At 33.9% G+C, this 13,144-nt stretch overlaps 1 protein-coding gene across 1 annotated transcript; it reads right to left on the reverse strand.

The window, feature by feature from the left end:
* Positions 1 to 283: 283 nt before the first annotated feature.
* Positions 284 to 7,820, reverse strand: LOC132601952 (uncharacterized). Its single transcript, XM_060314998.1, has 11 exons — positions 7,241 to 7,820; positions 6,277 to 6,423; positions 5,575 to 5,715; positions 4,682 to 4,729; positions 4,463 to 4,504; positions 4,284 to 4,331; positions 4,112 to 4,147; positions 3,188 to 3,289; positions 2,534 to 2,779; positions 1,399 to 1,718; positions 284 to 1,311 (listed from the first exon to the last, which is right to left on the reverse strand). The coding sequence occupies exons 1-11, from the start codon at positions 7,818 to 7,820 to the stop codon at positions 667 to 669; spliced, it is 2,355 nt and encodes a 784-aa protein (XP_060170981.1). The 3' UTR covers positions 284 to 666.
* Between the last annotated feature and the right edge of the window lie 5,324 nt (positions 7,821 to 13,144).

Raw genomic sequence — 13,144 nt, forward strand, 5'->3', positions numbered from 1 at the left:
CCAATGGACCTTTCTAGGTACTCTTATCATTTGTTTTCTACATCAATGAACACCAATCTTTTCTCCCATTGGCTATAAACTTCCATCAATCTCCGTAACAAAAATATAACCTCTGTTGTAAATTTACCGGCATAGATCCATTCTGGTTCTCCCACAATCTTATAGTGTCTTAAATGGATGAGATATACTCCAAATTAAATAGAGCTTGAGTGAGGTGTGCCTGGGAGTAATCTTTTTATTTGGATTTAAGTCATATTTGGATATATAAAAAAATGATCCTTGAAAAGCTGAACTTTTCTTTGTTCAATGGGATTACAAATAGGATAATACATTTTTCGTGCTATCTAGCTATGACAAGTTCCCTAAGACTCCCTTAAGTTCACATGAATTCGGGGATCAAACAACATTTAGCACCCCACTAAACTAGCTTTATTCCAGAAAACAAGGTATCTGAAATCACATGCAACTCTTACAGAAGTGTAAGTTTATTCAGGATACATGGAAAAATGATATCTCCAGCTCGCCTTCTCTCGACGAAGGCAAATGCTGCTTGGAATTCATCATTTTTGACACAAAACAACCCAGCCTTATTCGGAAACTAAAGTAGGAAACCGTGCAATGCTCTACTCTTGTCATAATCTCCACCTGTTTCAATCATTCTTATCTTTACCTCCTTTCTTGATCTGAGCTACTTGCTACTAAAGAATAGACATAAAACTTAAATCTTTCACAGCTACGAATTGGTACCTTTTGGGATGATCTTATGAGATTAACATAGAGAGGGAATTGATTAAATGCAAAAAACACCACAGGTATGCATGTTACCCCGTATATTGGCAATGCCGCATTCTTGAATTTATCCCCGAGGACAAAGAAATGCGCAGCACAGAATGAGACCAAGATAGCAGATATTGATGCAAAAAGCGAAGTTAATGCAATGAGCAACTTTGTTGGTAAGTCTTTCTCGAAATCTCTGTGTTCGAATTGAGATGTGAGGATAGCTAAGAAAAACACCAAGGCCATGACTGAGAAGCAAAGAGAAACAAGTGATGATATACAAAACACGTTAAAAGCAGGTTGATTTTGAAAGCGTGGATGGCCAAACTCATCGGGCCCGCCTGGGATTGTGGCAGCTGTAGCAAATGCAACTGTAGTAAACAGTGTGGCAACGACAGAGTATGATTTGGCGGTTTTGAGGAGCCATTCCCTGCCATCTTTGCGTAAATCTGCATGCGTCTCTATGAAGATCTCTCTTGGTGTCCGGCCTTTATGGTTAACATATAATTGTGGTGGCAAAGTCTGCTTGACATACTGCATTATCACAGGCCTTACATATTAGTGTATTTAAGTTAACTCTTTGTGGTATGAAGAGATGGCTGTTTGTTAAAGATCTTTTACCTTGTACCATTTCCTTTCGCCTTGCAACTGTAGAGCACTACCAGGGAGGCCCCACACCTCGACCTTCTGAAACTTTGCAGCTAAGTGCACTGCATTGTTTCCATTTTTATCCACCTGATAAAACACGCACTCTGGAAACTTTGCTCGTATTAAACAATTATAGACGTCTGCTTGCCTATGCTCTGCGGCCAAAAGCAGTGCGTTCTTCCCTTCAGAGTCAGTATCTTGAATGGATATTGGGAAATTCATAATAATATTCTTTACCATCTCTACAATACCCATCCTTGATGCCACTAATAAGGGTGTCTCCTTGGACAGCTCTGTATTTAGAAGTATAGTCATTCTAGTTGCTTTTAGCAAACATATAGCTTCTGATTAAGTTATAACTGGTGGAGAAAACGACAAAAATGGTCCCTTATGTTTGGGAGTAAGTTCGAAATATTCTTTAAGGTATGCTCTGAACAGTTGTGATCCTTTGAGTTTGACAAAAGTTAACACTTTTGGTCTCCGTCAATATTTATACAAACTCTTTCAATTGGACTTGACAGAAACTATGGAAAAGAAAAAAAAAAAAGGTATTAAGGGCGAACTCACATTTGGAGTTACTACTTTTTGTAGTTTCTGCATTTTTTGGTCATTTCCTATAGTTTGGTGCAGTTTTTGCAATTTTTTTGGTGTCTAGTACAGTCTTTTGTGTTGCAGTTTACACGATTTGATGGGACTTTCCTAGTGTTTCTGATTAAATATTTTTTCTTATAGTTTTCATCAAATCTAAGAAACATAGTTAGTTAAGTATTTGAGGGAGACCACAGTGTTAAACTTTTTGCAAACTTAATGGAGCAAAACTGTTCAGAGCATACTTAGGGACTATTTTGAACCTACTCCCAAACATCAGTGACCATTTTTGTCAAGTGACCATTTTTGTCATTATTCTCTAACTGGTGTAAAAAGAAGAAAATTGATCCTAATTTGGAAATACTAGAACAAATTTTCAGCATATTTACGTGATAGATCTTGTGTTGTTAAAATTGCAAAGTCTTGATGACACATAACAAAGTTTTTTGTGCCACACAAGTATTACCGGAAAGTAAAAAAGATTCTTTACCGAACTTGTGATCATGTTTCTTTGTCTCACCTGTCGCTGCAGTCTTACTCTGGTCTTCGTCCTTTTTGTTATCATCCTCAACTATTAGGGGAGGTTTTGTAGGAGGTGAGAGGTCTCGAAAAACATTATGGAAATGGAAGCCCCAATCTTTTGGCTCTTCCCCAGTTCTTTCGTAGAATTTGTAACGTTCATCTTTCTTAATCAACAACTTCATAATTTGAACTCCCCGTGCATGTTGCCTTTTCCTTTCCTCGGTTTTTTTAATCCTTGGGAGTCCTGCATGCAACAAGATTTAAAAAAAAAAAAAGCAGAGGCAAACTAAGTTTCAGGAATTAGTTTAAATTTAAAATGTAAAAAAGATGGAACTGTTGAAGTATCATTTATGAGGTCTAGGCCTTTGAATTTGTCAAGCCACCTTCTTTCTTACTTTGTCGTAGAATTTTATGGTTTGTTCTACAACTCTAAATGTTTGTTTAGGAAGGAAGAAAAATTTTAAAATTCTCCCTTCTCTTGTTTGGACCTTCAAATGAAAAAGGAAACAAGTTTGATGATAGTGGAAAACATCTGAACTTCATTTTTCGAAAGAATAGGAAGTCTGATTCTTGTAGAATTACAATTGTTGCACTCAATAGTTAAGAAGTGTATGCATCATAAAAGAAAAATGCCTTAAGAATATTTTTTTACCAATAGCCAATACAAATAGTACAATCTTCATTACACATTTGAGAAACTCGATAAAGATGGTATAATTGGCTGGAAACCACTTGCCATTTCTCTTCCCTTCAGCTGAAATTCCAGAGACTAGTTGTTAGCAGAAATATATCGGAGAATTTCGTGCATTTTTTTTAATCAATGTTCTTCACACATAGAAAATGTTCACATAACTTGGAAACAAAGGAGCTCAATGCTTTGATTTCGATGGAAAATCAGCAATATATTTTGTGTCTTTTGGCTAATATTTTATAGAGAGAAAAAAATCTTATAGAGATGGTATAAAAAAGGCTCAACTTGGTTAGAAATAACATCCAAAAGCGTGGTAAAATCAATATTTGCATTTTTAGTTCTCTGATTAGGAAATCTTAATACATTAATGAAGTCTTATTTACCTGATCAAAATAAAAAATAAAAGTAAATTTTAATAAAACATCTAACGAGAAGTTGATGTTTGAATTTACTGCTATATGATATTTGTATTTAATAGCACAAAGGTAACTTTACATGATCTACAGATTCTTCATATCCATATTTCTTTGGTTAGTTCATTGTCAAAAAGAGATTGGTGTAATTCTTAACTCGACGAGAACGAGATAATAAACTGGAAGGTTCCTGCGTGATTGTGTGCATGTTGTGATGAATTATATCTAATCCTCAGAGTTTGAGGTAATATTTCATTTCAACTGCAGTATATATGCCTGTTTATGCATTCACCTTTAATTGGGGGATTCTCGGGATCATATTAACAGTCACTTTGATGGTCTTTGTGTGAAGAAAAAGAAAAATAAGTTGGTACTAGTAAGAGTTATCCTCATGAAAAATTATAATTCATAGTTTTTGCCTCTTAAGTAACCTGCTTAAGTGCACATAACCTGATAGGTTTACATCACGTACCTTGAGACATCTTGTCTTGATTCACGTTAGTAGTATCTGGATAGAAAAGAGAATGAGTTTTTGAATGTGTAAAATTCGTAGGTTTTGTGTGCATGTTTGAATGAATTATATGTAATCATCATATTTAATATTTAGTTTCAACTGCGGTATATATGCATGTGTCTGCATTCACCTTTAATTGGCGGATTCTCTGGATCACTTTGACAATAACTTTGATGGTCTTGGTGTGAAGAAAAAGAAAATTAAGTTAGTACTAGTAAGAGTTATCATGGAAAAAGAATTCATAGTTTTTTGCCTCTTAAGTATGCTCAAGTCCACATGATCTGAAAGGTTTATTACACAATTACGTACCTGGAGACTCCTCTGGATTCACATTAGTTGCTTGAGCAGTATCTGAATAGAAAAGAGAATTAGTCTTTGGCCATGTAAAATTCTTAGTTACCAAGTGCCAACAAGACTCTTCTGAGGCGCTCTGAATCCTTTGGTTAGTTCATTTTCAAAAAGAGATTGGCAATATTGTTTAACTCAACATGAATGAGTTAGTAAACTAGAATGTTTCTATTCACGTACCTTCAGACTTGTCTTTTCGATTCCCAAAATATATTTCTTTAATATAATCTGGATAGAAAAGAGAAAATCAGTCTCTGTAATGGTGATACTGTTAGGTAGAAAGTGCCAACAACAGTCTCTCAAAACCACTTTCTTAGTGCATATTCAAAAGGAGATTGGTCAAGCGCTTTCTATACAGGGGCGGATTTACATGATGCCGAGGGTGTTCCTATACAGGGGCGGATTTACCTGATGCCGAGGGTGTTCACCCGAACACCCTCGGCAAAAACTTATAGTGTATATATAGGGTCAATTTTCTATGTTTATGTACATATATTAACTTTTGAACACCTTGAATAAATGTGAAAGGTTAGCTCAAGTGGTCCAGGATGTTCAAAATTGTTTCTGGCATCCTAGGTTAAATTCCTGTCAACACCATTATATTTTATATTTAGCTTGTTGTTTTTTCGAACCCCCTGAGTGAAAATTCTAGATCCGCCGCTGTTTCTATAAACCCCAAAAACATATGAGCACCATTCTCGTTTTGATTGGAGTATCTGTTGGCATTTCCTACCTAATGAGTTTTTGTACTACTCCTCCCTCTATTCCAATTTATGTGATATTTTTAGTTCCTGAGATTCAAACTGCATAAATTTTGATCAATATTTTAAGATGCATTTTTTCACCAAATTGATATTAGAAAAGTTGCAACTTAAAGTACTTTTTATGTAGTTTTCAAACATATAAATTTTAATCTTAAAATATTGCTTTAGTCTAATCCAATTTAGCTTCAAAATTTAATCAAACTGACTCTCGATAAAGGAAAGATATCACATAAATTGAGACAGAAGGACTAGCATAATGTACTGTACAGATTAGACCAGACATTTCATGTGCGGTACCAATCTACCCACCAAGAATTTTCCGAGTCCCATACTGAAGTAGTTCCAAGAACTCCACCACTGTTTGGTAGTTCCCTGGGAGATTCCAAGGGAATTTAGATTTGGAGTCTCCAGGTTTATATGTCATTAGCTCTAGCTCATCGATATTTATGCCTGGAAAGAAGAACCCAGTATTAGCTATATAACCTCCACAAACGATGAACATGACCCAACGTGCAAAAGTATTGGATGTTTATGACTAACAGAAAACAGTAAATCCACTAGACTGAGAGGAAGGATAAAGAGACTTCTATGAACAATACTGGGGGAGGGTACGAAGAGGATCTATGTAAGGAGAATGTTGAGGAAGGCATACCTGTTCCTCATATATTAAAAGAGTTTAACTAATATATGCATTTCAAAAAAAAAAAAAAGAGAGAGAGAGAGAGAGAGATTAACTAGTATATGCTACCAGTGTACAAAAGTTTTACAGTATCAGGTTACTTAAAAACCAATTAAAGATAACTCTATAGCAAGCACAAAATAATGGTATATAACTTTATAGCAAGCATGAAATAATGGTAACCTGCAGCAGATGGTAAGTGACTTATCACAATATTTAAACTTGCTTGGGATGGTGTAAAAATCTTTGGCACTACCGGTGTAAATAATTTTAATCCATAATAAGAATGCTTATCTATGCCACTATTTGACAAAAAGAGACTTTAGTCTTACAGAAGTGTATAATGCTATGTAATAACCGAAAACGGCCCCGTCTGAATACTTGAGGCATCCCGGAAAGGATGTGTAGAGGAGACACGCCCACTGTGTTGTAATAGTTGACAAGTAGCGGATAGTAATGTATTATCTGAAAAGCCACATCTGTTACAAGAGAAGTTGTTACTACTACCCCACAGTATATAATCGAAATGTCTGATAATTAATACTCCCTCCGTCACAATGATATTATTTGATTAGATACAGAGTTTAGAAAATAAAAGAAAGTTTTTTAATTTTGTGATCTAAAATAAGCTAAAGATATTTGTATGATTATAAGAGCCCGTTTGGATTGACTTATAGCTTAAAGCTATTTGCAGCTTATAAGCTCAAAAAAATAAGCTGGGGTAGTCCAACTTATTTTTTTTGGCTTATAAGCTGTTTTCAGCTTATAAGCTGCTTTAAATAAACTAAATTAAATGAGTCCAATTATTTTTTTGAGCTTATTTTAAGCACAAAATGACTTTAAGCTGGCCAGCCAAACACTCAAAAAAGCTGAAAACAGCTTATAAGCCAACTTATAAGCCAATCCAAACGGGCTCTAAATCATCTCGTAAAGCGTAAAAGATAAATTTTAAAGTTAAATTAATATCAAATACTCCCTCTGTTTCAATTATATATGAACCTATTTTATTTTTAGTCCGTATCAAAATAAATGACTTCTTTCCTAATTTAGAAACAAATTCACTTTATGAAGTGATTTACAGCCACACAAATATTCAAGACTTATTTTGAATTATAAATTTTAAAAGTCTTTACTCTTTTTTAAATATTAGGTTCAGTCAAATGAATTCACATAATTTGAATTGAAATGGAGAGAGTAAAAAATATATCATTTTTTTTTTTAACAAATTAAAAAGGGAAGTGTCATAAATTGGGACAGACGTAGTAAGAAAAACATTTGGAGGGGATTGGCTCTTACCAAAGAACTCGCCAAAGATGGCGGCATGTAGAATGTTTTCCCCATCATTCCTTCTACAAAGTTCAGTTGGACCTTCTCCGTTTTCATATTGAACACACTTATGTAGGTAGAGAAAAGCTTGTAGCTTACCACGATAAGCAGTTACGAATAAGGGGGTTTCCCCTTTTGAATTGGTCACCCAGATGAGAGCAGGGTCTTCTGGTTTTACCAAACACTCAATAATCGGGACAAATCCGAGTGCTGCTGCAAGGTGAAGAGGTGTGTTCCCTCTGTAATCCTGCTGTTTTAAGATTAAAGATCGATTTTCCTCTGGTATGTTAGCAATCATGGCCTTAATACAAGTAAGATGAGGTTGATGTTTAGGGTCATCTCGATCTGGATGGTAAGAAGAGATAGCTATGTGAAGAGCAGTATCTTCAAATCTATTGAATCTATATTTATGGAGAAACTGGTAGTTGGTGTACAGGTGCTGAAATTGTACCCACTTCTTCTTCAAAGAAGCTTGAAATATTTCATCTTTAATTGAAGCTTGAAATATTTCATCTGTAATTGAAGCTTGTTCAACTACTTTGGAATCCATTGGCACTACTTGTTTTTGCAGATTGTGTTGATGCCACTCACCAGTCACCAATGGATTCTATATATACTGCTAGGAGAGACGTATTGTTGACAAATATTTCTTTACAAGCCTCTATGCTGGTGCATGTGTAATGGCTCTTCTAGTACCCAAAGTATTAAAGAATCTAATACTTCTTTACTCTAACAGTGTAAGATAACTTATGTCATATAACCTAAAAGATAATTTAGCTTATATATACCAACAATGTAGAAAAATTCACATTATCAATATAAAAGAAATGTTTTACACTGTCAATGCACTTAAAGTTAAACTCTAAGTGAAATTAGTGATCCAAAAAATAAGGCAGATAACCTGTTACAACAGGTTTTAGGTAACCTAATAGTGTGAAGATCTTACATATTTCCCGTGTATATAAGTTAAATCCATTGTTAGGCAATCACAAAAAATGCTTGCCAGTGGATTAACTTTAGACAGGGTCAAAAGCCAATGTAGGTCGTATATAGTTGAAATTGTGATACATAATTTATTTAATTGAGTCTTCAACACACTCCACGTGCGGGTATGGGTCTAGCACGTGAAAATTCATAAGAAGAATGGGTGGCAATGAGAGTTGAACCATGACTTTTGCTTTCTCTAATACCATGTTGAATTGTGTGACCATCTTACCTAAAAGTTTAAGCTATTACAAAGGTTATACTTTTATTTACTTAATTATATTTTTAACATTGTCAAGTGTCCCACATTGGTTGAGGAAATGAATTGTGTGTCTGACAATCCTCACGTCGTGAACTACCTTCTCGGGTCAAGTTAGGTTGTTCACATAATGTTAGAGCTAAATCCATCTGTATTCCTTGGTTTACCTAATGTTAGGATTTTATGTTATGTTGTCAATGCACAAGGTGTCCAGTCCTAGGCATGAGGGAGGGGCGTGAGTGCTAAGTGTCCCACATTAGTTGAAAAGATGAGTTGTATCTCCTTATGTGATCTTGGTCAATTCTCACTTCATGAGCTAACTTTGGAGTCACGAGTTAGACTCAAGATCCATTTTCTTTAAACTTATGTCATGCAAAACCAAGGGCAAGACCTCCAGTCATTTCTTCCCTTCTTGCTGCTATCACCAAGCATCTCTCTTTTGCTTTTGCCTTTATTCTACACAAGAATTTTTACCAATAGAAACTCTTTTATTTTTTGTCCTGCTTTTACTGCAAGTATTTCTTGCATTTCGATATTTATACAAATCCTACCATTGTTTTGACATAACAACTTGTTACTAATACAGATTTATCCTCACATACATTGATCTAGTTAATTGTACTCGGTTTTTCTCTTGATGCTGCAAATTGCCGGCTGGATTCACTGTTTACTTTTCCTAGCCGGTATACGTAATGAGTATACACTGATTATATGTGGTTATATACATATTATACCTCTGCTGGCTATTTTAAGTTTAAGCGGTTGGGTGAGCGATTATTTAGATTAGTTCTTTTTTATATGATTTCTATTGACAAGAACTGTATCAAAACGAAGATTTATTGGTTAACAAGTGTAATATGCAAATTTGTGTGACTCGTGAATTTCATGGGAAGTACTGTTTTATCTTTTAAGTTTGTAAATCCATAACAGGGCGGGGCCAGGACTTTAAACTTAAAAGACATGCATTTTATTTGGTACTATATCCTTTGCTCAAATGTTATGTTATTCTCCTTTTTCTTTCTTTACATTTTTTCCCTAACTTGAAGTAATTCTTCAAATAGTGAATGTCAAGTTTGAACTCTTTAATTGCACTTTTTTCCTCATCCTTTGATTCACTAGGAGCACCCAAATGTGTTTGTTAGGAAGGAAAATAATTTCCGAAAATTATTTTTCAGGTTGTTTTGTTGGAGAGTGAAATAATTTTCAGGGAAAAACATTTACAAAGATTCGAAAGAAAGTCTAGCAAATTGTTCTTTGATGAAATTTTTGAGTATTAAAGTTTGATAAGTAATAGGAGTAACTTTTAACTGTTGGTTAGAGTTGTGATATGAAGTTAAAACGTCAATTTAGTTATGAAGGAAAATGACTTTTCAGTTGTTGTTTCATCTAATTTGCTTCACTATTATTTTTTTTATTTTTTAATTTACCATGAATGTGAATCATTATACATATATTCAATTGGCGTATTTTTTGGCGTTACGCCCCAGAAATTGAAGCCATTTTTCACTCTTTTGGTGGAAATTGCACTATTTTTCGCGAAACGTGATATGAAATGGCCAATTTGCATGATTGACCCTATTCGGGGGTGATCTTTAATTTTTATTCCTCGAATTGCTGGTCTTTAATTTTTATCCTTTGCCTAATACCTGAGGTTCTAAGTTCAAATTCCGGCTCAGTAAAAAAAATCACAAGGCAGAATCTCGTAGCAAAAATTAGGCTTATTCGAGTAAAAGTCAGGCCTTAAGGCAGAGGTTTGCATTACGGCAAACTTTTGTCCAAAATTAGGCCTTAAGGCCTAACGTTTGCCCAAATAGGCCTAATTTTGGGAAAATGTTAGGTCTTAAGGCAGAGGCTATGCGAAAGCCTTGTCTTGCGAAAAAAAACTTTTTTTTTTAATTGAGCGGTGTTTGAACCTAGAACCTTGAAATATTCTTGGCCACTTTTTTAAGTAAGGGTCAAAATAAAGATCAACAATTTGATGGACAAAACTTAAAGACCAGCGCCTTTGAAGACAATCCACGCAAAAAAATGATGTGAAACTCTTTCTATTCAGTTGCTCTTTTTTCTTCAGAATATGGGGTTTAAAAAAAACACTATATCATTCTAGTACCCTATTCTTCTACTTTTACTATTCTTGATCTGAAAGAAAAGAATGAATGAAGTTTTCGAAAGCAAAATTCTGTTACTTTACATATTTGTGAGTTGCATTTCAATCGACTTTAAAGGCTGCGTAAACTATCATAATGAGCCAAAATGGTGGTAAAGCTAGAAATCTGATTAAGGGTGTTCAAAATTATTAAGTAAATATTTTTTTCCAACGAGTGATTTTACTAAAAAAAATTTAAATCAAACTACATAATATTCAGCTTTGACACTTTGTAGGTAATACCGAAAACATTATCCAAACACTAAATTTGACATATGTTTTTGAATTTCTACTACAAAATTTAATTGAACAAAAAAAATCACTCAAGAAAGTCCGATTAAAAAATATCACAAGGCACCAGTAAAGAAAAATGTTGGAAGCTAACCAAAAAAAAAAAAATGAAGAACCGGATAACAAGCTGCTTCGACGACGTCCAAGGAATGGAAACGATGAGATTTTAAACAATTTGTTGGAGTAATTAAATTAAGTCAAACGAAAAGTAAAACTTATAAATTATTCACGCTTCCCGCGGTGTGAAAACCATCAATAAATTTAAAAATAATAATTTTATAAATCTAGTCGAGATAATTTCAGGTATATTCATGTAAACTTAATAATATATTAATGAAATCATCATTATAAACATCTTTATTAGTGTTAGAGTTTTTATCAAACCACAATTTTCATTATCAAATTTTCTCATATAAAGGGGAAAAAAATCACTTATGTGTGTGTGTGCACGCGAGGTGGGATTTAATGCATAATTATATAAATAATTAATTATTTATGTATTTATCTTTAATAAATATTTAAACACTATAGTGTAAGTTAAAATTTTCAAGAAGGTAAGGGTTACCTCTTTAATGATACTTTTAAACCAAGTATGTAGAAAGAATATGTAATACTTGAAAGAAAAAAAAGGCAAAAGAGGTATCGACATCTATTACCGGACTAATTCCATAAAAATCCTATTCAATGATACTTTTAAACCAAGTATGTAGAAAGAATATGTAATACTTGAAAGAAAAAAAGAGGTAAAAGCGGTATCGACAGCTATTACCGGACTAATTCCATAAAAATCCCTTTCTTATCAAACAACCTTTGTTTTTAATTAAAAAGGTACGAAAATATGTCTTAAGAAAGGATCGAACCAGCAACGCAAGCCTCAATTCTAAATACCCTTCGTTGCTGAGCTACGGCACCCAATTGTTCTAATGGTGTTCAGTATTTATTATTTATCCTGTTTCGAAAATATTTTACCTATATGCCCGGTATAATATTTTGGTAAAAGGTGTTCATATGACCACCCTTGGTATAATGTAGATCCGCCCCTGAGCCAAAAGCTTTAAAATATATATATATATATATATATATATATATTAATAACTAGGCAAATAAAATGATTTTCAGATATTTCATACAATATTGAAATATACTTTGCTATGTCAGATATATCTAATGAAACCTGAAAGACTTGTTCACAAAGTACAACTAGACATGAATTGTTGGGGGAAATGTGTAGATGGTTATAGTCTCTTATTCTAAAGGGTTTTGCAATTTGAATATTGCCAAGAAGATAAGAGTAGTTTTTTTGGATATTGGGTATTCTCAGCACAAGCTGAAGATTGATATTTGACTGAGCGTGCTTTGGCTGCTCGTGGTGGAATACTCTTTGTCGATTCGCTTTATTATTGCTTCCTATTTTTTAGAGAGTGATTGGGATTTAGCCGCATGGCCAAAAAAAAAAATACAAGTGGCGCATATAGATATCTAAATCTACTATAGACCTTGGATCCGCCCGTAGTTTCTTATTTTTATAAGTTTTGCAATATGGATATTCGCGCTGCATATGAACCATCAAGTACGTATTTACAAGAAGCTGTGTTCTAATGCAAACATATAAAGGTGATACGATCAAAGTTTTTTTTATTATTATTGAGACCAATAATAATCCAGATGGTTATTTTGGTTAATTTTTTGGATCACTTTTTAATATTTCTCAACTGAGAAACAGTTAGTTAAAATTTAACGAGCTCAAATTTCCATGCGAACCCAACTGAACTATTTTATCCATTTTGAAAAAATTGAGTATGTCTATTAGAGCCTAAGTTATTAGGAGAAGTTAAGAGAAAGGACTTACAATAATAGAACTTACCTATTATAATAACTCTTTTTCTTAACTTCTTCCGATTGGGTCAGTTCACATAAGCGACTAAATTTTAACTAGGTCAAAAGTTAACCGACGGTTGGTTAGGATGTCACATGGTGTTGTTTTGTTGGGTGTGTTCACGTGAAATTTTTTATTTTACGAAAACTCTATTATCTCTATTAATGATCGATAAGAGGAAAAGCTTATTAGAAGAGAGGGGTGGGGAGGAAGAGAGTGGTGATTATGTCCTAGGGTTAACTCCACCAAGGTGATTTACAAGATTGGCCTCAGAAACGAGTGATCATGAAATCTGATCCTGTTTGCCTTATGGGGAAA

This window comes from Lycium barbarum, chromosome 7 (assembly GCF_019175385.1).
Source record: "Lycium barbarum isolate Lr01 chromosome 7, ASM1917538v2, whole genome shotgun sequence".
Taxonomy (NCBI): domain Eukaryota; kingdom Viridiplantae; phylum Streptophyta; class Magnoliopsida; order Solanales; family Solanaceae; genus Lycium; species Lycium barbarum.